General features: G+C 37.7%; 1 protein-coding gene across 1 annotated transcript in view; it reads left to right on the top strand.

The window, feature by feature from the left end:
• LOC121380441 (kinesin-like protein KIF6) overlaps positions 1-19,697 on the top strand; it is a 52,086-nt gene extending 32,389 nt beyond the window's left edge. Inside the window, exons 6-17 of the mRNA XM_041509260.1 lie at positions 630-745; positions 3,274-3,391; positions 3,872-3,977; positions 4,365-4,482; positions 5,961-6,129; positions 6,666-6,790; positions 8,055-8,271; positions 8,814-8,946; positions 15,192-15,404; positions 15,751-16,746; positions 17,138-17,219; positions 18,148-19,697. Of these exons, the coding sequence (XP_041365194.1) occupies positions 630-745; positions 3,274-3,391; positions 3,872-3,977; positions 4,365-4,482; positions 5,961-6,129; positions 6,666-6,790; positions 8,055-8,271; positions 8,814-8,946; positions 15,192-15,404; positions 15,751-16,746; positions 17,138-17,219; positions 18,148-18,407 (2,653 nt within the window). The 3' untranslated portion in view covers positions 18,408-19,697. The remainder of the gene's footprint in view (positions 1-629; positions 746-3,273; positions 3,392-3,871; positions 3,978-4,364; positions 4,483-5,960; positions 6,130-6,665; positions 6,791-8,054; positions 8,272-8,813; positions 8,947-15,191; positions 15,405-15,750; positions 16,747-17,137; positions 17,220-18,147) is intronic.
• The last annotated feature ends 8,257 nt before the right edge of the window (positions 19,698-27,954 follow it).

The raw sequence follows: 27,954 nt of genomic DNA, 5'->3' as shown, positions 1-27,954 counted from the left end.
AGAAACAGCCAGTCGTATGTCTTTAAATTGTTATCACAAGTATACGTGTTATCAAAAATAACGAATGATGTTCTCACTAACAGGTGTATAAGAAAAATAATTTTTAAAACCTTAATAATATTAATATGAAGTACTGTTAACTGGATTAATATTGCAACATGTAGTTTTTTCAGGAATATGCATCTTAGCATGTTTGTAGGGTGTATCTGCAATGTATATGTGCAATAACTATAATACATGCATTTAAATTTTGTGACTTGAGTTTTGGCGTGAATGATGTGAAATTTATACGCACTTATTTTTTTTCCTACATGTATTCCAGAAATTAAGTTTTCATATTTTTGAATAAATATATTACACTTGATTTTCCTGTTGACTGTATCCTCAATAAATTAACTCTATAGTTTCTTATTTTATAATACAATATATTCTAACAGTACAAGAAATATATATATATATATATATATATATATATATATATACACACACACACATGTATACAGTAATACAGTATAAAGTTCTGATAATATTTTGGGGGAAAAAATCATTTTCAATATCTGCAATTATCACTATAAAAATATTAAATAAAAGTAATAGACTAATGATTGTTTTTTGTTTTGAATCCTTAGTTTAAGCTCATCTGTTCTGTCTCAGTCTCACACACCTAACAATGATGGATTCCGAGCAACGAGACATGTTCCATACCGCAATTCATTGCTTACTATGGTGCTTAGGGATAGTTTGGGTACGTATTGTAACTACAATTCACTGCTTACTATGGTGCTTAGGGATAGTTTGGGTATGTATTGTAACTACAATTCATTGCTTACTATGGGTGCTTAGGGATAGTTTGGGTATGTATTGTAACTACAATTCATTGCTTACTATGGGTGCTTAGGGATAGTTTGGGTACGTATTGTAACTACAATTCATTGCTTACTGTGGTGCTTAGGGATAGTTTGGGTATGTATTGTAACTACAATTCATTGCTTACTAGTGTGCTTAGGGATAGTTTGGGTACGTATTGTAACTACAATTCATTGCTTACTATGGTGCTTAGGGATAGTTTGGGTACGTATTGTAACTACAATTCATTGCTTACTATGGGTGCTTAGGGATAGTTTGGGTACGTATTGTAACTACAATTCATTGCTTACTGTGGTGCTTAGGGATAGTTTGGGTACGTATTGTAACTACAATTCATTGCTTACTATGGTGCTTAGGGATAGTTTGGGTACGTATTGTAACTACAATTCATTGCTTACTATGGTGCTTAGGGATAGTTTGGGTACGTATTGTAACTACAATTCATTGCTTACTATGGTGCTTAGGGATAGTTTGGGTACGTATTGTAACTACAATTCATTGCTTACTATGGGTGCTTAGGGATAGTTTGGGTAAGTATTGTAACTACAATTCATTGCTTACTATGGTGCTTAGGGATAGTTTGGGTACGTATTGTAACTACAATTTATTGCTTACTATGGGTGCTTAGGGATAGTTTGGGTACGTATTGTAACTACAATTCATTGCTTACTGTGGTGCTTAGGGATAGTTTGGGTACGTATTGTAACTACAATTCATTGCTTACTGTGGTGCTTAGGGATAGTTTGGGTACGTATTGTAACTATACAACTTATTGCTTACTATGGTGCTTAGGGATAGTTTGGGTACGTATTGTAACTACAATTCACTGCTTACTATGGTGCTTAGGGATAGTTTGGGTATGTATTGTAACTACAATTCACTGCTTACTATGGTGCTTAGGGATAGTTTGGGTACGTATTGTAACTACAATTCACTGCTTACTATGGTGCTTAGGGATAGTTTGGGTACGTATTGTAACTACAATTCACTGCTTACTATGGTGCTTAGGGATAGTTTGGGTACGTATTGTAACTACAGTTCATTGCTTACTGTGGTACTTAGGGATAGTTTGGGTACGTATTAATTGTAACTACAACTCATTGCTTACTATGGTGCTTAGGCATAGCTTGTATATGTATTTTAACTACAATTCCCTGCTTACTGTGGCGTTGAGCTATAGCTGGAGTACATATATAAAGTGTATTGCTAACCATGGTGTTATGGGACATCTTGAGTTAACACACAGGGTCGGCATTGATGTTTAAAGGTGCAGACCCTGGTTTCAACACGTGAAAATGGACACTAAGTTTAGTTAATCTACAGACCTACAACATACATTTGGATAAGTTATAACAGAGAAGCTAAAGTCTGTGATGTTTAAACTGGGAAATTTCCTCCAAAAATAAATTAGACTCTCGATAACCATAACTTCTCAGATGAACATGCGTTTTTAGAATTATGAAAAATGCATTTTGGGGTATTACAAAAACCTGATTGACCAGAACCACATGAGGTGGATGAAAATTAATATTCTAAATAAATAAAATGTAAGTATTTCCAATTTAAATGATCAAAAGCGGCTTTAATGGTGAAAAATATGCTGTTGTATTTAAAAACTAGGGTCTTTCACTTTGAGATCTGCAATATTTGACATATTAGTGTGCGACTTTAAATCTCAGTGTCACTCCAGACTTAGGCATCTCAGTGAAGTTTGTTGTGTCTGAGGCTGTTGTACGTGATGCTAAAATAAAGACTGCATACTGACTAATTTTCTTGCTTTTAATTAATATTGTCCTAATAAGATTAAGCATGCTGCTTCATGTACACTCAGTTTTAATGGTTGTCTGTCCAGACAGTGAGTTATTGGATATAGAGAGAGAGCCTTCCCAGTGAGCTGTTAAAACTCACTTTGAATCGGAGGTGGTATCAGCCTCAAGTCATTTTTATTTATTTCAACTTATTTTCTTGCTTATATCCAATTACGGTTCAAGCATGCTGTCCTGGGCATACACCTCAGCTATCTGGGCAATCTGTCCAGGACAGGGGGTAGTTGTTAGTGAAGAGGGTGTAGTTGTTAGTGGTTAGAGAAGAGGGTGTAGTGGTCTTACACCTGCCCATTAAATTGTTAAAACTCGCTCTGGGTTGGAGCCGGTACCGGGCTGCAAACCCTGTACCTACCAGTCTTATGTCCAATAGCTTAACTATGACACCACTGAGGCCGGTAGCGTCAAGTCTTGTGGCATCTGCAACCACTGCTTTTACATCTTTGCACACTAATAAAACAGTCAGTGAGCTATAAAGACTGAAAACCAGTTATGATTCATACCCATAGTATTTGTAGGTCCACACACAACAATGCCCACCATATCTAGGTGTCTGCAGTTGATCTTGTGTTATGTCTTCCAGGAGGGAACTGCCAGACTGCAATGATAGCCACCCTGTCTCTAGAGTGGAGGAATCTGGGAGAAACTTTGTCAACCTGTAGATTTGCTCAGCGTGTTGCCTGCATTGCCAATCACGCTATGTAAGTGAAAACAAATAAAATAGTGACAACCTTACAACATATATATTTAACATAATAATGAAATAATACATTTGGTCCTACATGAAATGTTTTTGGTATAACCCATAAACAGTTTCCGTAAATGTTCAATTCTTGGTATCTTGGAGGCCTTATTGTTATGAATAATGATAAAGTAACCTCATTTCTTATACATTGCAGTGACAGTCAAAGTCAGATTATGTTTAGAGGGATTATATTTATCAAGGATTCATGAAATAATGCATTTTATATATTCAATAGAGTTACAGGCCTGTAGCAACATACGTTTTTGTGTCTTTTTCTATATTAAGAAAGATAAAATCCGTCTTATGCCCCCTCCACCACTAGAGACGTGCCATCCCCAATTCAGATATCGGTCCTACAGGTCTGAGTTAATTGTAGTGACAGTGAAACAAATGCTTGTGTTCATTGTTAATATTGAGCTTGTTGACTGACTTGCAGACGGAATGAAGAGATAGATGATTACACACTAATTAGACGACTGAAGAAACGCATTGCTGAACTAGAGTCGGAAATCTCTTGTCTTAGGTTATCCCAGGCAAGTAATGTTTATTTATACAGAAGATTTTCCATTTCATAATAATTTTTAATGTTGATGTTTTTTTTTTTTAAATTGTACCTTTAGGTTGTGATGGAACAATAAACATGTAGGAAGATAATTTCAAGTTTAGTTCTAAACAGTTAATGTAGTGCAGAATAAATAAACTGTTTTTCATTGAACCCATTTGTTTTGTATATATATGTATAGATATATGTATTATTTTTATAACTCAAACATTAATCCAGTTTATGTAAGGTTTCACGATGTATGAAGATGCACAGCTTTAAATTTACTTTGAAGTATGAGTACCATATGTACATTAGGTAAAATGTTCAACTACGCAGTCACATAGAATAAGCTACCTTAATAAGTTTGCTGATTGTTGTTTCTCAGGAGGAATTCAACAGTGAGCCAGCCATGGCAGGTAAACTGACAGATGAAGACAAGCTGTTTTGTGCTAAAGTTGTCCACGAGTATCTAGGAGGTCGACTCTCCGACCCCATCACTGCAGGTCAGTCAGCTTGTCTCTTGTAATCTAACATTTAATGACACCCCAGTATTACTTACCACAGGGGTAGAATTAAAAAAAATTCAGGGCAAGGCCATTTTGGCTTTGGGTCTGAGGAAATTGTTGGGGCACCAAGGCCAGTGGGCAGGGCACCAAGGGCAACATTTCTTTCAAGGGTAGGGCACCAAGGCCACTTTCTGTAAAGTTTTCACTGATGCGAGTGAGAGATGAGGTTCCATTCCACAGGACACACAATGAATGAAATAAAGTAAGTGATGATTTTTCTTTCAACAAACGAGTAATTAGTACTATAATTTTATTTTTATACACCTCACCAAAATTAGAATTCGAAATTTTCTATTTCAAGTATGTGTTTTTCAATCATCAATATAACCCCACCAGTTATAATATTGAATAGGCCATACAAGCAGTGAAAGCATTCTTTGTCAGTGGTTAGGGACATTTTAGATCTTCCCTGCGCAGAACAGTCTTTATAGAGGGACTGCGTAGTTACTTCTCGGCGACCACGTGGTTCTCGGATCTGTGGCTTGTAAACAATAATAATATGGCTGCTGCGCCCATCGAAATTGCGTGTCTGAGAGTCGGCAATAATTTCTTTGGATTTCTGTTCTTATGGACGAATACACGGCAAGTGACAAATGCTGCAAAGTTCAATTTAGTTGGTACCAGGCATGAGAAGGGCACTAGGGCATGCAAGGAAGGCAACCACGGCTACTTATGGCCGTGGACACAGTCCAATTTATCGGGGCACCGCGTCCAGTAACAAGGGCACCTACGGCAATAGCTGTAGTGCAGTGGGCCAAAATTGATCCCTGTTACGACCATACTCATTTTAGCATTCATGCTATTAGAATGTAATTTTTAACTAATGCAAACATAATCAATGAAGTATATACAGGTCCATATGTGTTCTTAGTGTGGTTTAAATGTTAAATGTAATAGCAACTATTGGCAGTGTGATCTAGCTTAGTCAGTGAAGTGCTTACCTGACGTCCTTAGGTTGTAGGATCAAACCTCCTCTGTGGACCTATTTTTTTTATTGGTCCATCAAAAGTCTATGGTATGTGTTGTCCTGTATGTGGGAAATTGCATATAAAAGATCTCTTGCTGCTTATGTCAAAATGTATGTGGTTTCCTCTTAAGTCACAAGTACCAAATGTTTGACATCCAATAGCCAATGATTAATAAATCAATATACTATAGTGTTGTTGTTAAACAATACAAACTTTACTTTCAAAAGTGTGTTTTTTACCATGATAATAATGTTTTTAGGTTTTCAGCAGTGTAACAAACAAATAAACTAAGAAAGTTTGCATTAATGAAATAACCCAATAATGAATTAAAAATTCATTATTGTTTAATTTTAGTGTTGTCAAAGTTTAAAGAAAAATATTATCTCACAGCATTTTATGGTATTAATTATATATTTTGGGTGGGTTTGTTTGTTTTGTTTTTTTCAGGAATTACAAGTCCTTACAAGTTTCGAGAATGCTTTAAGGTTCTAAAGAAGATGGTTCTGAAGGGATACTTCAACCCAGAGTCTGTGCCACACACTGATGGCAAACTCTACAATGGAAGTCCTGCGCAGATTTTAAAACTTGATGACAACAATAATTCATCAGATTTAGGGTTAGTTGATTTAAGTTTTGGAAATCAGACAGCTGTTATACTATGATCAACTTTTGATTTGAATTCCAACATGATTCTTTTCAAGATGGATGTTATATTTGGTACTAATGTCTAATATTTGACTGCAAACCCATCTGAATGGAAGAAAGAATGAATCGGACACCAGGGCAAGCTAGATATTTGTTAACAAACAGAAAGTAACCTTATTTCTTTGAGATGGTTTTAAGTTACTGAGAAAAACATTCTTGTACTATATTTATATAATGTGTTCTACAGGGAATGAGGTTTTGGAATGCATAACAAAATGTTATGGGTACTGTGACTTTAGTTGAAATAAATGATGCTCTTTATTCTCAATTTTATTTTGACTTTAATTAATTTTTTTACTTTGTTCTTCCATTCTGTTGTCATATTGTTGTCCTGCTCTTGTATTGACAATATAATTTTTATATTGTATTTATTTTATATTGTATTTTGATTTTGATTTTATCACAGTTAATTGACTTGTTTTCTGTTTTTTAATGTCACACTATCAGTGAGGTAAAGTCAAATGGTACTCCAGTGAAGCCAGTCCAAGCTTGGGAGGACTCGGAAACCTTACAACGACAGAATCATAACGTGACCTTCACTGTCGGCAGTGGACAAATAAACAGATCTTCAGGTGAGCCAACTTTTATTTATTCTGCATTGTGTGTTGTTATTTATGCCGCTAGTATCTGTTTATCTACTCAATTATTCTTTTTTTCTCATGTTTTTGGCCAAAAGATGCACTTAGAACTTTGTTATAAAACACTAAAGAAGCCACATTTAAGAAGAGTCCATTTCACTATATTCTTCCATAGCTAAATTAGTCTTCAATAAGCATCCATCTGTGTTTAAGGACAACATTTTGGTATTTTATTAGGTGGCCTCTCAACATAGGTTTTACTGTACTATTAGTACCAGGAACCAATTTTACATTTCTTTGTAGGCCTAGTTTTGCATCAAAATGTAAATCAACAACTGAAAACCAGGCTACAGATTTTCGAAGCTCTCCTGGATCTATGATATCATAAAACCGTCATAGGCTATGATGTCACCACAACACACGCCATAGTTTATGATGGTTTTATAATATTATAATGCTAAAATAGCTTTGAAAATATAGGTCCATTTCTTATAATTTCAAACAAATATTCATAGATGTTCTTTATTTTTCACCATTCTATGATTGATCTTTCATATAATGAAGTAATTTTCTTTGTGAAATCATTGCCAACCTCTGTGACCATATTGCAGGTTTAAATGCTAACCATATACATGAGTATAACCCACACTTCCCATTTGATGTTACCTTTTTAAAGATTTTTTTTTTCAAAATTCACCATCCACAATATACAACACTAAATTACCCCGAAAACCCATCTCTGATCATCTTTATTAAAAACATTCTGTGACCCCAAAACCTCCATACAGATCTCACTCCTTTGGAAGCTTGGCTCATTTACCTTCAGCAAACTGAAACTTTTCTTGGTGACTCCCCATCCTTTTACGAAATCCTGGATCCACCCTATAAATATAAACTGATGATATTTTGTAAAACTGACTTCAGAGTACCAGCTGACTGATTGTCCAAAGCATTGTAATCCAATATGAACTACATGTAAAGTTAAAGTTAGTTTGTTTTGTTTAACAACACCACTAGAGCACATTGATTTATTAATCATATGACTATTGGATGTGAAACATTTGGTAATTTTGACATATAGTCTCAGAGAGGAAACCATTATTAGCGAGGGATCTTTTATATGCACCATCCCACAGACAGGATAGCACATATCACTGCCTTTGATATACCAGTCGTGGTGCACTGGCTGGAACGAGAAATAGCCCATTGGGCCCACCGATGCAATTACATGTAAATGCTGTTTATATTTTCCTGTCAGGTGGTAGAGAAGTAGTGGCTAACAGTCCCAGTGAGAGAGCTCCCAAACACGAGGCGTACAAGTCTCCGTTCGAGAGACAGCGAGAGAAGGAGATCCACCGCCTGAGCAAGAAGCTCAGCCTTATGGAGGACACGCGACAGTCAAAGGAGCACAAACTGGCCAATCTCAAACAGCAGGTGGCACTGCAGGAGCTGGAGACCATGGAGACGGGCATTCAGTGAGAGTCTTTTCCTAGTCAACGGCTCTCAAATAGTTTAATACAACATAAACTGTTGGGATATTTTAATATGAGAGAGAGAGAGAAAGAGAGAGACAGACATATATATATATATATATATTATTGCGCAGTTATAACATGAAATGATGAGGTTTTCCAAGAGAGAGGCAGAGAGAAAATCTCTTCTTTAGCATTACTTTTATCAAATAGTTTGATACAACATAAACTGTTGATAAATTTTACAAAAGAAAAGAATCTCTTCTTTAGTGCAAATATTAACAAAGAGATTCATACAAGATAAACCATTAAAAAAAATTGGAAGTACACTTGATGCTTTCTACAGAGATATATATTTTTTTTATATGTAATTTCTTTACAAACTTTATTTTCCTACCGAGAATTAATTGTGTTAATCTACACTCATTTTAAAATTAAAATATTTCTTCAATTATTTATCATGCTTCTATAAATAATGTTCTACATATACTTATGAGTACCATACAATACAAAATATTTCCACTCACCAGTGTTTTATGTTTCAGAGCGAAGCTGGACGTGACACTGGAGCAGGTGAGTGACCAGCATGCCTACTTACTGCAGCTGAAACACACAGAGGCAAGGTCAGACCTGCTCAACCAAGAGCGGTTGGTGGAGAGACAGCTCAGGAAGAGACAGGTGGGTCATCTGGGTATAGCTGGGGAAATACATTATCGAGCACGTCCCATCAGAACTCGACCACGAGCAGCTTGTGGAGAGACAGGTGGGTCATTTAGGTATAGTTGGGGAAATACACTATTAAACACATCCAGTCAGAACTCAACCACAAGTGGCTGGTGGAGAGACACCTGAGGAAGAGACAGGTGGGTAATGTGGGTATAGTAGGGGAAATACACTATCTAACACCTCCCATCAGAACTCAACCACGAGCGGCTGGTGGAGAAACAAGGGGGGTAATCTGGGTATACCTGTAGAAATACATTATCAAACACATCCCATCAGAACTCAGCCACGAGCGGCTGGTGGAGAGACAGCTCAGGAAGAGACAGGTGGGTCATCTGGGTATAGCTGGGAAAATACACTATCAAACACTTCCCATCAGAACTCAACCAGGAGAGGTTGGTGGAGAGACAGCTTAGGAAGAGACAGGTGGGTCATCTGGGTATAGCTGGGGAAATACACTATCAAACATGTCCCATCAGAACTCAACCACGAGCGGCTGGTGGAGAGACAGCTCGGGAAGAGACAGGTGGGTCATCTGGGTATACCTGTAGAAATACACTATCAAACACGTCCCATCAGAACTCAACCAGAAGCGGCTGGTGGAGAGACAGCTCATGAAGAGACAGGTGGGTCATCTGGGTATAGCTTGGGAAATATACTATGAAACTATCAAACGCATCCCATCAGAACTCAACCAGGAGAGGTTGGTGGAGAGACAGCTTAGGAAGAGATAGGTGGGTCATCTGGGTATAGCTTGGGAAATATACTATGAAACTATCAAACGCATCCCATCAGAACTCAACCAGGAGAGGTTGGTGGAGAGACAGCTTAGGAAGAGATAGGTGGGTCATCTGGGTATAGCTTGGGAAATATACTATGAAACTATCAAACGCATCCCATCAGAACTCAACCAGGAGAGGTTGGTGGAGAGACAGCTTAGGAAGAGACAGGTGGGTCATCTGGGTATAGCTTGGGAAATACACTATGAAACTATCAAACGCATCCCATCAGAACTCAACCAGGAGAGGTTGGTGGAGAGACAGCTTAGGAAGAGACAGGTGGGTCATCTGGGTATAGCTTGGGAAATATACTATGAAACTATCAAACGCATCCCATCAGAACTCAACCAGGAGAGGTTGGTGGAGAGACAGCTTAGGAAGAGACAGGTGGGTCATCTGGGTATAGCTTGGGAAATATACTATGAAACTATCAAACGCATCCCATCAGAACTCAACCACGAGTGGCTGGTGGAGAGACAGCTCGGGAAGAGACAGGTGGGTCATCTGGGTATAGCTGGGAAAATACACTATCAAACACGTCCCATCAGAACTCAACCAGGAGAGGTTGGTGGAGAGACAGCTTAGGAAGAGACAGGTGGGTCATCTGGGTATAGCTTGGGAAATATACTATGAAACTATCAAACGCATCCCATCAGAACTCAACCAGGAGAGGTTGGTGGAGAGACAGCTTAGGAAGAGACAGGTGGGTCATCTGGGTATAGCTTGGGAAATATACTATGAAACTATCAAACGCATCCCATCAGAACTCAACCACGAGAGGCTGGTGGAGAGACAGCTCGGGAAGAGACAGGTGGGTCATCTGGGTATAGCTGGGAAAATACTATGAAACTATCAAACACATCCCATCAGAACTCAACCAGGAGAGGTTGGTGGAGAGACAGCTTAGGAAGAGACAGGTGGGTCATCTGGGTATAGCTTGGGAAATATACTATCAAACTATCAAACGCATCCCATCAGAACTCAACCACGAGAGGTTGGTGGAGAGACAGCTTAGGAAGAGACAGGTGGGTCATCTGGGTATAGCTGGGAAATAACTATAAACTATCAAACACGTCCCATCAGAACTCAACCAGGAGAGGTTGGTGGAGAGACAGCTTAGGAAGAGACAGGTGGGTCATCTGGGTATAGCTTGGGAAATATACTATCAAACTATCAAACGCATCCCATCAGAACTCAACCACGAGTGGCTGGTGGAGAGACAGCTCGGGAAGAGACAGGTGGGTCATCTGGGTATAGCTGGGAAAATACACTATCAAACACGTCCCATCAGAACTCAACCAGGAGAGGTTGGTGGAGAGACAGCTTAGGAAGAGACAGGTGGGTCATCTGGGTATAGCTTGGGAAATACACTATGAAACTATCAAACGCATCCCATCAGAACTCAACCAGGAGAGGTTGGTGGAGAGACAGCTTAGGAAGAGACAGGTGGGTCATCTGGGTATAGCTTGGGAAATACACTATGAAACTATCAAACGCATCCCATCAGAACTCAACCAGGAGAGGTTGGTGGAGAGACAGCTTAGGAAGAGACAGGTGGGTCATCTGGGTATAGCTTGGGAAATACACTATGAAACTATCAAACGCATCCCATCAGAACTCAACCAGGAGAGGTTGGTGGAGAGACAGCTTAGGAAGAGACAGGTGGGTCATCTGGGTATAGCTTGGGAAATACACTATGAAACTATCAAACGCGTCCCATCAGAACTCAACCAGGAGAGGTTGGTGGAGAGACAGCTTAGGAAGAGACAGGTGGGTCATCTGGGTATAGCTTGGGAAATACACTATGAAACTATCAAACGCGTCCCATCAGAACTCAACCAGGAGAGGTTGGTGGAGAGACAGCTTAGGAAGAGACAGGTGGGTCATCTGGGTATAGCTTGGGAAATATACTATGAAACTATCAAACGCGTCCCATCAGAACTCAACCAGGAGAGGTTGGTGGAGAGACAGCTTAGGAAGAGACAGGTGGGTCATCTGGGTATAGCTTGGGAAATACACTATGAAACTATCAAACGCGTCCCATCAGAACTCAACCAGGAGAGGTTGGTGGAGAGACAGCTTAGGAAGAGACAGGTGGGTCATCTGGGTATAGCTTGGGAAATATACTATGAAACTATCAAACGCGTCCCATCAGAACTCAACCAGGAGAGGTTGGTGGAGAGACAGCTTAGGAAGAGACAGGTGGGTCATCTGGGTATAGCTGGGGAAATACTCTATGAAACTATCAAACGCATCCCATCAGAACTCAACCAGGAGAGGTTGGTGGAGAGACAGCTTAGGAAGAGACAGGTGGGTCATCTGGGTATAGCTTGGGAAATATACTATGAAACTATCAAACGCATCCCATCAGAACTCAACCAGGAGAGGTTGGTGGAGAGACAGCTTAGGAAGAGACAGGTGGGTCATCTGGGTATAGCTTGGGAAATACACTATGAAACTATCAAACGCATCCCATCAGAACTCAACCAGGAGAGGTTGGTGGAGAGACAGCTTAGGAAGAGACAGGTGGGTCATCTGGGTATAGCTTGGGAAATACACTATGAAACTATCAAACGCATCCCATCAGAACTCAACCAGGAGAGGTTGGTGGAGAGACAGCTTAGGAAGAGACAGGTGGGTCATCTGGGTATAGCTTGGGAAATACACTATGAAACTATCAAACGCATCCCATCAGAACTCAACCAGGAGAGGTTGGTGGAGAGACAGCTTAGGAAGAGACAGGTGGGTCATCTGGGTATAGCTTGGGAAATATACTATGAAACTATCAAACGCATCCCATCAGAACTCAACCAGGAGAGGTTGGTGGAGAGACAGCTTAGGAAGAGACAGGTGGGTCATCTGGGTATAGCTTGGGAAATATACTATGAAACTATCAAACGCATCCCATCAGAACTCAACCAGGAGAGGTTGGTGGAGAGACAGCTTAGGAAGAGACAGGTGGGTCATCTGGGTATAGCTTGGGAAATATACTATGAAACTATCAAACACGTCCCATCAGAACTCAACCAGGAGAGGTTGGTGGAGAGACAGCTTAGGAAGAGACAGGTGGGTCATCTGGGTATAGCTGGGGAAATACACTATGAAACTATCAAACGCATCCCATCAGAACTCAACCAGGAGAGGTTGGTGGAGAGACAGCTTAGGAAGAGACAGGTGGGTCATCTGGGTATAGCTGGGGAAATACACTATGAAACTATCAAACGCATCCCATCAGAACTCAACCAGGAGAGGTTGGTGGAGAGACAGCTTAGGAAGAGACAGGTGGGTCATCTGGGTATAGCTTGGGAAATACACTATGAAACTATCAAACGCATCCCATCAGAACTCAACCAGGAGAGGTTGGTGGAGAGACAGCTTAGGAAGAGACAGGTGGGTCATCTGGGTATAGCTTGGGAAATACACTATGAAACTATCAAACGCATCCCATCAGAACTCAACCAGGAGAGGTTGGTGGAGAGACAGCTTAGGAAGAGACAGGTGGGTCATCTGGGTATAGCTGGGGAAATATACTATGAAACTATCAAACGCATCCCATCAGAACTCAACCAGGAGAGGTTGGTGGAGAGACAGCTTAGGAAGAGACAGGTGGGTCATCTGGGTATAGCTTGGGAAATATACTATGAAACTATCAAACGCATCCCATCAGAACTCAACCAGGAGAGGTTGGTGGAGAGACAGCTTAGGAAGAGACAGGTGGGTCATCTGGGTATAGCTGGGGAAATACACTATGAAACTATCAAACGCATCCCATCAGAACTCAACCAGGAGAGGTTGGTGGAGAGACAGCTCAGGAAGAGACAGGTGGGTCATCTGGGTATAGCTTGGGAAATACACTATGAAACTATCAAACGCATCCCATCAGAACTCAACCAGGAGAGGTTGGTGGAGAGACAGCTCAGGAAGAGACAGGTGGGTCATCTGGGTATAGCTTGGGAAATACACTATGAAACTATCAAACGCGTCCCATCAGAACTCAACCAGGAGAGGTTGGTGGAGAGACAGCTTAGGAAGAGACAGGTGGGTCATCTGGGTATAGCTTGGGAAATATACTATGAAACTATCAAACGCATCCCATCAGAACTCAACCAGGAGAGGTTGGTGGAGAGACAGCTTAGGAAGAGACAGGTGGGTCATCTGGGTATAGCTTGGGAAATATACTATGAAACTATCAAACACATCCCATCAGAACTCAACCAGGAGAGGTTGGTGGAGAGACAGCTTAGGAAGAGACAGGTGGGTCATCTGGGTATAGCTTGGGAAATATACTATGAAACTATCAAACGCATCCCATCAGAACTCAACCAGGAGAGGTTGGTGGAGAGACAGCTTAGGAAGAGACAGGTGGGTCATCTGGGTATAGCTTGGGAAATATACTATGAAACTATCAAACGCATCCCATCAGAACTCAACCAGGAGAGGTTGGTGGAGAGACAGCTTAGGAAGAGACAGGTGGGTCATCTGGGTATAGCTTGGGAAATACACTATGAAACTATCAAACGCATCCCATCAGAACTCAACCAGGAGAGGTTGGTGGAGAGACAGCTTAGGAAGAGACAGGTGGGTCATCTGGGTATAGCTTGGGAAATACACTATGAAACTATCAAACGCATCCCATCAGAACTCAACCAGGAGAGGTTGGTGGAGAGACAGCTTAGGAAGAGACAGGTGGGTCATCTGGGTATAGCTTGGGAAATACACTATGAAACTATCAAACGCATCCCATCAGAACTCAACCAGGAGAGGTTGGTGGAGAGACAGCTTAGGAAGAGACAGGTGGGTCATCTGGGTATAGCTTGGGAAATACACTATGAAACTATCAAACGCGTCCCATCAGAACTCAACCAGGAGAGGTTGGTGGAGAGACAGCTTAGGAAGAGACAGGTGGGTCATCTGGGTATAGCTTGGGAAATATACTATCAAACACGTCCCATCAGAACTCGTGTGCATGGTTAGACCTAATCAGGGCTTACACTGGAAATAATTTTATTTTTTGCAAATTTTCACATTTTGCAAATTGCCTAAAATATTTAAATAATTTAACATTTAACACATTTACCAAATCATATTCAAAATAATGCAATTATTGCCACTTTTAACAAAGTAGATTTATATACTAATATTTCTAATGATTTAGGACTTAAAGCTGTGAATCATTTCATACAGAATTCTGGTTACTTTATGGAAGGAACATTCTCCACCAGTTTTGTAACAGATGCTCTGCAGTTTATCTTGGACAATAACACATTTTGTTTTAATGATAAAGATGTTCATCAAATTAAAAGTTGTGTTATTGGATTAAAGGTCAGTCAGGTTAGCCAAAACAAGACTTGTGTGAGTGGAAATTGTAGGAGACCTAAAAACTAATTATTTTGTAGCATAAAAACATCTTTCAATTTTTAGGCTAAATTTGAAAAGAAACTTGAGGAGATCCGAAAGAGGAAAGCTTTGATTCTGTCTGAGCAATCTAACGATGACAGTACTGAGGCACCCAAGTCGCCATGTCGCCAGCGGGTGGAGGAGAGGTTTGCTGCCCAGTGTAAGAAACGAGACGGATCCCTCAACACAAGACAGGTCTTCGAAATGCTCAAGAGTGAAGAAAAGAAACAAAGCAAGGTGTTACACGAGTGTCATGTCTTTTTATTATCATCAGTCTTCTCACTTGGTTCTCAACTTTCAAAATTAATTCAAAATAAATTTATTTGATAAATAGGGATGGTCAGTTTATTAGCAATATTAACAGGATATAAACAAGATGTGTGGTTTACTGTTACAGTAATAAAACAAACTAACTAAAACAGGGGAGTACAAAACTATTTTTGCATCAGTCTTTGTTGTGTTTAGTAAATCTAATGTAGGGTAATTTCCTTTACTTATTCATAATGTTGAGGTGTAGGATTTAGGGTGTTTTATAGTTTCATCTATCTTATATGCAAATCTTTTCTTCTTGTCTGTTAACCAGGTGCAAGCACAAATAGAACGAGAACACATTATGACTAAAACACGACAACTAGAAATAAAGGAGGCTGCTACCCGTCTCAAGCTTCGAGAATTAAAAGAAATGTTCCGGAGATCTAAAGATGATGAGTCAGCAAAACCAGCTTATAATGGATCCTCCCCACTAGTAGCATACAGACAGGCTAACGGCGACCACCCTGGAACGTCGAGCTTGTACGAGTTAGCAAGAGATCACAGTCCTGGTCACTATCCAGGGTTTAATAGCAGACGACTGGACAAAGCACTGAGTTTTGTGAATGAAGAATCTCACGTAGTTAAACATGATGATGTCAACGAACCAACCAGACCACCATCTGGAGTAAGTGTGTTCTCGACTGGTGGTGCCAGGTTGCCCAACAACAGGCTACACATACAGGGTAATTCAGACAACAGTTTGTCTTCGAAATGGGACTCTGCCTACTCAACCAGACCTTCCACTGTCGCGACAGTTTCGCGTCCTGGGACTGCAGACTACTTTACACCCAGGCAGGAGGGAACCTCCAGATACACTTCAAGTAATTGTGATGACGTTGGTCGAGCTAACAACAATTCTGCTAGTGATTTGAAAGTTGTTGATCTCTCTGAAGCTACGGATGATGGTCGAGCAGTACGACAAAAGCACGTTGTTTCAGAGAATGGTCACAAATACCCATCAGAGACATTGATTCCCAGTCAGTACGTGCATGCGATGAGAGATGAGGACGTGTTTGATGCTCGGAAGATGGCCCTGACGTCCACCACGTTTGATGGAGCGCTGTCATCCATGCTGGACGAGAGTGACCGGCAGCTGGTGTATGACAACTTCTCTACAGAGTACTACAATCAGTTCGCACGGCCAGGCAAGAACAAGTCGAGACACAGACCCAGTCCTAGAAAGAAGTCCTCCAAGTCAGCTCGTCAGGATGACAGCAACCTAGACGATACCATGAAACTCATGATGTCACAAGGACCGGATAGTACAGTAAGATATTGGCAGTATTCATATTCTTTATAAAAAAAAAAAACTTGTTTTAAACTTGCACTCTGAACATTACTCCTTAAGCAGATGTCTTTTGCTCAGTTTTTAAATGATATATTTGTACAATCAAACAAATAACACTAACTTAACTACTCATTGTTTCATATAGATGTATCATAGTTCAGAGTGGTCAATAACCTGGCAAAAGATCAATTTATTGGAATAAAATTGATGATGGTAATCATTGATAAGGATAACACACAAGTTTATTAAATTGTAGTTGTGTTTGTATTGTGTATTAGTAAACAGTGTTATAATATGATGATGCAGAGCACATTATTAAACACATACATTTAACTTTCACTGATATGAATGTTGTTTGGGTTTCTTCTAGAATTCACCAATCTCAGCCAAACTTGCCAAATTTCTGAACTCAGCTGGAGACCAAGACAGGTCAGCTTATTCATCACCCACAAGTAATTATTGTTCTATTCTGCCTTCATATTTGTGGGTGTGTGGGTGTGTGTGGGTGTGTGGGTGTGGGTGGGTGTGTGTGGGTGTGGTGGCATCATTATTATAATATGTCACTACATTGTGAGTAAAATTTGCTAATTAATTGTACAATCATATAGTATACATCTTTTGCCATATCAAATAAATTAAGAAATTATAAATAGCAGGGGGTTTTGTGGTTAAAAGAAGAGTTTATCATTTTGTTTTGGCATTTTATATGTTGCCTGAACAGGCGTAGTGGCTTGATATTGACTGTTAATAACAGATGCAGGACAATGTATGTTGCAGAACACAAGATGAAGGGTTAAAATTTGGTGATTGTTCCAGGTGATCTAGAACATTTGGTCATCTTAAGTTAAATGTAAATTGTTCTTTTTTGACATACATATACATCTGTACAGTATTGGGACAAAACATACATATTTTCATATTAATGTAGTTAAGTGATTTAAGTTATATTATATTTGAACTATGGTTACTCACTAACTTAAAGTTATAAATTCACTATTTGTAAAAACATGTTTGTATTTACTTTTAAACTCATCGAATATTTAAATAATCAAGCTAAAATACCAATCATATATTATTCAATAACCAGTAGCATGAAACAAAAATAATAGTCCTTTAGCATTATTTAAAACATTTTATAGTCATGTACCTTTTTTCTAATGGTCGTCCTCCACTTAGCAATTGTATGATAGATTCCCTATCACACTGTCTTTTGGGGGCCATACGTCATGGATTCCAATTTGGAATTCTGAAATCATAGCATCTTGACACTTTGAAACAATGATTATGGACTGGAGAATGGCTATAAGCGAGTTATTTGTTAATGACTATGTGTATGATAAATTTCAATTGGAACATACTTTATGCATCTTGATTTTGTAGGAAAGAAAAATCGAGGCAAGGCTTCAAAAACTGGTAGTGATCCTTTCCAAAGCAAACTTGATGAATTCAATAAATCAGGTTTTTCTGAAGACGGGACCGACGTACAGCCCAAAATAACAGCTTTAAAGGAAGCTGACAGGGAGAGGGTTTACATGACTAAGGCACAGACTGAGAAAGAAAGAGTTGAAAAAATTCGTAAAGCAAGGCATGCAGCTGAAGTCATTCAAAGGGCCTGGAGAAGTCGTCCTAGGAAAGAGTGACTAGATTTCTGTTAAGTGTTTTGTTAAGAGGTGTGACGATACGGGTAGGTTGCGATATAACGTGTATCACGATACATGGGTCATGATATGATACGCATCACGATATTCACCAACACTGACCGTTATTAGGCAGTGGAAGATTATAATGTATGCAGTAACAAGACTTTTATAATTAATTAGGTATATTACGTCTTTCTTAAGTTATCAGTTTTAACAAATCCATTGTGTTTCTGGCCTTTCTAACATATATAGTAACTCAAAATTAATTTTATGCAAAACAAAAAATTATGTATTTTAGAATCTATGGTCAGTAGTTTGATACAGCTGCCTTGAATGGATTGCAATACTATACTGTGTCAGTGTTGTTAAACTTCCATTCTGTTAGTATCAGTGGTGCTTCTTATGAACCTCTCCACAAAGCAGTTTAAATGTAGCACTAACATGACTGACTGACAAATATTAAAATAAAACTTTTTTTTTTTTTACATTTTTTATTAATGATTGTGCTTTAATTGTGATATTTTAAACTGGCTAACAGTGACTTGAATACAGTATTATTGAAGCATTCCCTATTATGCTCAGTTTGTAAATATTCTTGTTTCTGTCATATAAATAAGAAGTTGTTAGTATAGCAGAGTCGTTTAGTCATACTTGGAAGATTAGTATATTTACATATCTTTGTTTTTATTTTATAGACAAAATTAAATTTTTTAACATATTGAAGTATATCTCAGATATGTAGATGAAAAAAAATTAATAACAATTGAAAGTTCATTAGTCTGAAAAATAGTTTTAAAATAAAGTTTATTGAATTAAAATATGAAAAAAAATTAAACAAGTCCTCTTGTCTTAAAGATATATATATCTATATTTACAATTGAACAGGCCTTTCCCCCATTTTTATGGACTCGTCAGTGCAGTGAACACATGACATCATTTACAACAGGAGAAAAGTAGAATGACATCATGACAACTATAACAATATATTATACATATAAATAATCAGTCCATAATTACATTATAATTAATGTCATGTTGGTAAGATTGGTAAGCATTATATACATAGGCTATTACTACATTTATTTCCTAGTACACAACTTTTATACTAAGTTGCACTAGAAAAATACATCCAGGAGAGGAAATGGGTTTGGGCTGAATGGGAAGAGGAGACAGACCTGTCAACGCTCCCGGATTCCGCGGGAGTCTCCCGGTATTTGATCAAATCTCCTTTCACCTGTGCGGGAGACAGTTTCTCCTGTTAAATGACATTTTTGTAAGCATAAAAAAAAATCGATCCTCTTTTGTCAAAATAACAGAAGGGAAGTAACTCTGCCTTTTTTCCTCATTTGGAAAATGTCGACTACTTTCGGTTTCCGAGAATGTAAAAGGCCGAATTGTCCCGACTGTTTAACCTTTGCTGAAGTGAGAATTGTGGGATAGCCTATTTATATTGTTAAAAAAGCACATGGAGTTTATAAAATGACGTGTTATTATAATGTTTGTTGTCATCGTAATGGCTACGAAGCGTGTTGCCGCTAATTCAACAGGCTGTGTATTGACATTCAGTGTTGCCATATAAAAAAAAAAAACTATCCAATTTAGTTCTAATAACACCTCTGAATTGTAAAATGTCTTCCCACTGGATTACATAATGCAACTATGACGAATCTGAACTGCCAGACTACCGAGTTGACCGATACACACGATGCATGTTAAAATCACATGTCACAGCAAGACAACGAAAAGACCAATTAGCTGTATAAACATACTTGTGTCAGTTAATTTTGTATATTTGTGCGGTAAAATGTAGGTTTGACATTGACATAAAGTTACCCACGGAAATGGGTATAATTCCAGTATATTTCACACGATGTCCGTAATGAGGTTTTACTTATGATTAATGAAAATACAATGTTTAATGCATCATTATAATGATTTTAAATAAGTACCATGCCACCGTTCCTCATTATAGTAAAAACTGAATATTAATTTATAAGATTTATATAAATTTGTCTTTGGTACTTAGGTACACTAACCACAAATGATAATGTAACGCAACCTGTAAGAATGTAAGTGTAATACCGATATTGAAAGAGATTTACAACAAGTGACACTGTCAATACATCAATATTGAATGTATTCTAGAGAAAAAGGCCAAAGACATAAATATGCATGAAAATTAATGGTAATTAACTCTGGAGCTGGAATCACACTTATTTGATTCTCATAAGTAATTTGTTCATTCCATCTCGGTAAATACCCAGTAGATACAGAATATGTAAAACTTTTGAATACCTGGGCCTGTGCTTATAAAACTTTTAGAGTCCAGACTCAATCTCTAATGACGTCACATGCATTTAATGTGTATGGCATTGTCATGACGTTCATATCTCAGACTCTCGAGTTTAGACTCTAAACGTTTTATAAGCACCAGGCCAGGTTTAAACTCTGTCGGCACGGACAACAACTCCTAGGCATGTTTTTGGCTGCAGTACAATTCAGGTGGTGCTTAGTTAATTTCCAGGTGTGTAGATATCTGTAAGACAAGTGAAGTTGTTTAAATTTTGTGTGGTGAATAATGTCAAATAATCATGTACAGTTAACTGTTGTGTTCTTCCATTTATTTGTATTTTATGTCATAAATAGAAAAATCAAAACGATGTGGTTAGTTCGTGAAAGATGGCAACTGGTGAAACATCAATTAATATAAGATAAATTAATTTAATTTAATCATCCACACTATAAAGGTGTCGATTATTTAAAATATTAAGAAAATAATTGTTTTCTGCTCAGTGATGGAGATAACTCTACTGTTTGGACACTAGCTGATTTGCTAAAGTTATATATCATGTTGTTTTTGTGGGGTTTTTACATTAATTTGAAGTGGCCAGCTATGGCATTAAGATACCAATTACTGCACTTAATATAGGCATTATAGCCTGTTGGTCAGTCTCAAACTTCTGTATTTGATTGCAGAATAATTAAATTTCCATTACATTCATTACAACATAACGTCGTCACATTGGTCCAGACGTAGCAATGGGAGTTTGTTAATTTCTTGATGAATGTAAAAATTATGTTGTCAGGGAACATCGTATCTGATGACATCATTTTATATGGGCATGTTGTCTTATTGAGTGTTATTGTTATCTTTATTCGTCGATTCACACAGTTTGCGTGTGATTTTTTTTTCATACCCCGATGAACATAAAAGAAATAACAGACAATCCTTAAATAAATATTGTGTAAACTAATTACTGCAGTTATACCCTAGAATGGAATTGTTTTGTACTGCAATAGGATGGTGGATGCACTTGCATAATTATGAGCATGTAACACCAAAAATCCATTCCCCGAAACAAGTAATTAGTTTCTGTGCTACTTTTTATTAATATACCAGTACTAATCAGGGGTGGGAATTCTCCTCGGACCAGCTGTTTTCCTCTCATGGAACATTGCATTTCCTCGCATTTTAATCGTCTTTTCCTCCAAAATGTGTCAGATGGCACAGATTTTAACCTAGGATTTCAAGAATTTCCAGAACCCCTCTAGATTTCCTCTTTTTTTACAGTTCACCAATTCCCACCCCTGACTATTGAATGTACTTAACAAAATGTTTATTTTCTTTTTATACATAATCTAACCTCTGACCTGTGGCTAGTGAGCAGGTTGTGTATTCATGAAAGAAGAAAACAATTCAACTTTGTCTTCATTTTCATTGCTCATCTAAACACATTGGTCAAGCTGATACCTGGTACACTTGTAAATGACTGAAAAACATTTCTCTTTAAAACTGAATCATACATGACATTTCAACAGTTTGTGTGAAATTTCTATTGAAAAGTTATTTGATGCTCATAATCAGTAATTTTGGTAGAAATTGCATGTAGATTTTAGGTTTTAGCTGAAACTTAGAAATGTATTAATTGTATTAGTATGTCTTCCAGTTGATATGTCTCCAAGTTTGATATATATACATGTATACATGATTTTGATCAAATAATATAATATGTGATTTTTATACACAATGTTATACCATTTGTTTTTAATTTTACTGCCATTTTTTACAGTTACGTTTGTGACATAGTGTAAAAATAGGCCAAATGAAGTGAAAATCATTATTTTTAATATTCTTGCCATTTTTATATATTTCTACTTTTTTAATATTATTTTTACCCAGTGATGTATTTAGGAATATTTTTTATACAATTATATGCAGTATTAGGATAAAGCTTCCATTTATATAAGGCCTTATTGCTTGATCTATTTTAGAAATACTTAGGGCTTTGGATTTTCTTAGAATTATTTCTGTTCATCAGTCATAATTATATTACATTTCCAGTGTGAACAAACATAAATACATTACACACACGCACACACTAATCAATCCCATACATAATGTTAGCATAAAGAAGTCGGCAATATATGCTAATACACTTTGTAAACAGACATGTTCTGTATGATTAGATACCAGTCTTATCATATGGTAACAAATATTATGAACTCAGTACTTCCACAAAACCTAGCAAGTTGATAGGACCATCAGTTAGGTGAGTTGCACGAAGACGGTAAACTTGTCGGCAACATCACTGGCATAATATTATGAAGTGTTTGCTTCAGCTGAACATACCCAATAATCAGTCATTCACTAAAGATTTTTATTTTACTATTAAATTAAATTATTTGGTTGTAATATTTTATGGGAAATACATGTATAATCTTTGCAGTTCAAAGCAAAAATTAATAAACAATTTTGGCAGAAAGCTGCCATTATGCAACTTTAAGTTGGTACCTTTAACAGTATATATGCACATTTGTTATGTGGGGCAAATTATTGACAAAGATTACATAGATATACTCTAAACAGTTTATTGACTTTAAGCTCATGGGATAAAAACTAGATAGGGTTAAATATGGGAATTTCCAAAACTTTGAAAGTGAAAAAAAGAAACATTATAATACCTCTGAAAATAGTGCATACAATGGTTTTGATAATTTGTGTAATAGACTTGCTAACTGTTATTATCAAGTTTATGTCCATCAAGCTGATAACAATTGAAAATGATTTAACTCAGGATATAAACCTGATAATATTAATAATTGGTATCTCATTTGTTATAGTCTGTTTAATATGCAGCATTAATAATAATCTGATGTGTTTGCATTACTAAGTACATTTATAGTATTTTCCTGAGTGTCTGCAGTATACTCTAAAAGTGATTACATTTTTGAAAATAGGCAAGGATTTTGCTCTTTTTAAAATTATTTTTATCCCCAGATCAATGATAATGTTACGGTTGTGGAGCCCCCACCACAAACTTTGAAGGTGCCATCGGAATAAGTATAAACTCCCCAGTTAAAGAGAGAATTAATAACAGCTCTCTCCCTGACCAGAAGGTGGCATCTTCAGATACCTTTGATTTCTGTGCAACTGTCAGTCCATTGAATGTAAGGAGATACTGTTCTGTATCCAGTCCAGTTGTACCATAACTATTACTGTCAGTCCATTGAATGTAAGGAGATACTGTTCTGTATCCAGTCCAGTTGTACCATAACTATTACTGATTGAACTGGTTAAAAGACCTATCTGATTCAATGAAATCAGTAAGTTAAACTGTTTTCATTTTTCTTTTTTTCTTTTTTATTCTTTTCTTTTTTTTTCTTTCTTTTATTTTGTGACTGAGGATCTATCTATGAAAACATGATAAGAAATTGTATACACCAACTCTTTGTTGTCAGTGTACACTTATTGTTCTGAGCTTTGTATTTATTTATTTAAAACATATATTAACACCTGTGCAAAAATGAGTATTAACCATATTATTTGCATTGTGTCGTTAAACTACTGTACATGTTTTTCTTACCACTGTATATGTTTTTCTTACCGTGCTGAATTATGGTTTGTGTATAGATAATGTTGAATGTATCAGCAGTCAGTAAAGTATCCAAAGGTAGAAAGGTAATTGCCAAATGATTAACAAGGATTATAAAAAGGGGACAGGATTTTCATATCACATAGGCTTTTGAAACAAAACAGTGCTAATAAAGGAACATTCCAAGATTTTTTTAATTGATTCTTTTCTTGATGTAATACATGTGTTCATGCTGGATTTTGTTTTTCACCCATTCACTGTAGGCCTACAGGTGTTTTATGATAGCATTTAAAGTTACGGAGTAATTAAAATACATATTTGTGATCTTTTTATTTACCACAGCTCCATACACTGTGTTTGGAGGTTACACCACAAAATATTTGTACAGTCATTCATTCATTTGTTCTTTTGTTCGTTCATTCATTCTATCACTCATTCATTCATTCACTCACTCGTTCATTCAGTTCATTCATTAAGTTGTTCATTAATTCATATGCTTTTTTTCCTAGTGTCTGATTTTCTTTGTACTGGGGTGTCATTAAACATTAAATTTTGTTCATTCATTCATTCTACAATTAAGTATGATATTACATAAGAAACAAAATTGTCAAAATGTGATGAGAATAGAACTACAACAAATAATATACTCTTGATATTGTGAAGAACATTACCAATTCTGACAATGGTTACATTAGATTATATAGGGAAACCACTCTAATTAAAGGGTATATGGTTTAGAGAAGTTCTGTACCGATTCTGAATAATGTATATTTGGAATATCCTGTGGAATTTGCTTTTTATTAAAGGTGAAAAAACATCATTTTCTTTCATTGTTAATCATTTGGCAGACTATTAATGTTTTTGCTGTTTTATTGGCTGCTGTTATGTTCACTTCAAGTCAGTATAACAGAGGATTACCTAAAACAGAGGGTAAAATTATCATGGATTTTATGTCTCTTCCAGCCCAATGCGGCCAGTGAAAATCATCGAATTTTTGTGATATATTTGTTTTTTGTATTAAAACTTTTTATTTGTATGTGTGTATGTTGATTATTTAAAAAAAATTGTATTTAGCTCAGTTTATTATGTATGTATATACATGTGTATATATAAAGTCAAAGATTGCTTTGTTTAATGACACCACTAGATCACATTGATTTATTAATCATCAGCTTTTAAATGTCAAACATTTGGTAATTCTGACATATTAGTCTTTCAGAGGAAACGCGCTACATTTTTCTTTTAGTAGCAAGATATTTTTGTATATACATCATCCCACAGATAGGGTAGCACATATCATAGCCTTTGATATACCAGTCATGGTGAACTGGCTGGAATGAGAAATAGACCAACCACGTATCAGTCAAGGGCTTTAGCACGGTTACATCCTGCCCCTTATATATACTACTCAAAAGAATTTAAGGGTCAGACGATATTTTCGACATTATTTTCTGAATGTCAATTATATTAGCTAGACCATAATGTCACGCATGGTATTGTTCCATTTTGACGAAAGTGGGTCTAAGCAACCCATAAATGAATTAAAATCCACTGTCATTGACACTGTCGACTAGTTCTAATGGCGAAAACATGCTTACATTTGCACGTAAATTAGGGCGAAAGCGAAAGGTCTGCTAAGTGCCCATAACTTGCTTTTTCACAAAGCGCTTCATTTGCACGCTTTGCACGTGTATTCCATGTTCCCAATGCTGAATTTCCGTATAATTGGAGCTTGCGTTCGTGTACGGTGCACACTCCAAATTCGACAATGGTACGACTTCAACTGACTATCGAAGATCGAGGAAGGGCTATTGCTTGGCTTCAGGATGGCAATACGCAAAGAAATGTTGCTCTGAGACTTGGTGTCAGTCAGAGTGTCGTTGGCCGACTGTGGCAACGGTACCAAGCAAAGAATTCTGTTCGAAATCGTCCACGTTCGGGAAGACCCCGAAGCACTACAAATAGAGAGGACCGCTACATCACCAATATGGCTCTACGTCAACGCACAACCACTGCACGCCGATTACGTGACAATCTGCGGACTGCGACTGGAACTCGAGTGTCTGATCAAACCATACGCAATCGTCTGAGAGCCAATAATCTACGCTGCCGTCGCCAGGCTGTTCGACCACCATTCTTACCACGTCATAGAACGGCCAGACGTCACTGGTGCACGCTTCATCTGCGGTGGCAACGTGTTCAGTGGGGTCGAGTGATGTTCACTGATGAGTCCAGGTTTAGTCTCCAGTTCAACGACGGTCGGGTTCGTGTCTACAGACGTCCTGGGGAGCGCTTCGCTGACGTTAACGTTAGACAACGTCACCGGTTCGGTGGTGGCAGCGTCATGGTGTGGGGCGGCATCTCTATCCACCACAGGACCCCCCTCTATGCGGTGGATGGCAATCTGAATGGAATCCGCTATCTGAATGAGATTATCCGGCCGTTGGTTCTCCCAGGCCTTCAGCAGATTGGCGGCGGGGCAGTTCTGCAGGATGACAATGCCAGACCCCACCGCGCCAGGGTGGTAACGGACTTTCTCAGACAACAAGGTATCGCCAGGATGGATTGGCCAGCATATTCACCTGACTTGGCCCCAATAGAGTACGCCTGGGACGAATTAGGCAGGAGAGTTCGGGATAACCATGCCCCTCCGGCCAACCTTCATGATCTGGGTCAACTTCTTATGGCAGAGTGGCAGGCCATTCCCCAAGAGTTCTTCAGACGTCTGATCAACAGCATGAGGCAACGATGTGTCGAGTGTATTCGCGCCAGGGGTGGATTCACACACTATTAAACGAATGTTCTAATGTGTAAAATCCATGTTTGACAACCTTCAACTTTGACAGCATGTCATGTGACTTTCTTGTATACAGTGACGTTTATTTGTGGGTTTTTGTAAATATGGAACAATAAATAAAAAATTTGGTGTAGTTTACATCATCAATCTAATACACTCTGAAACTTATTTGGTTATAAATTTTTGACCCTTAAATTCTTTTGAGTAGTATACATGTGTATATATCTACATTAACACTTTCATATCCTTCTGGAATCCTGGAATCTTATAAAACTAGTAAACAACTTATATGCCAGAAAGATGCTTGAAATCTGCATAAATTGAGAATGTGTTATAGTATCTCAGAAGTTGTGGTATGTAGACACCCAGAAGCTAGAGCAGAAGGAATACTGATTGACATAAGGGAAATTTATCATTTTATCATACAGCTTAGATCAAGATCTGAAACTGATTTTAGATTGTCAATAGTTTCTTATATTTACTATTTATACTACTCAGGCTGGTAACTTGGTCAAAGATCATCTGATATAAAATATCAATATAGCGGAAAGTGAAACTGATTTTTAAAAATTATTATTTAACTAGATTAGTTAAAAAAAATTATAATTCGAAACAAGTTGGCAAGTAACATAGCATAGTTATGACGTCTAAGGGGATTCCTATTAGTTTTTAAATCTGACAGGGAAGTCCAGCATTTCTATGGAAGTTTCCATATATCTTGTCTAGGTTCTTTACGTTCAGATTACACCTAAATTTAAATGGTGCATTAAAAACTGCCACGCCTGCCATGGTGAGGTAGGTGACAGGACCAGTCATAAAGTGTTGTTTCATGTGGCCGATAACTTTCTGAATATTTTCATTTGAACTAGTATAAATA

The sequence above is a fragment of the Gigantopelta aegis genome, chromosome 9 (genome assembly GCF_016097555.1).
Source record: "Gigantopelta aegis isolate Gae_Host chromosome 9, Gae_host_genome, whole genome shotgun sequence".
Taxonomy (NCBI): Eukaryota; Metazoa; Mollusca; class Gastropoda; order Neomphalida; family Peltospiridae; genus Gigantopelta; species Gigantopelta aegis.
Note: the sequence above shows the minus strand (reverse complement) of the source record. Positions and strands in the feature narration are given on the sequence as shown.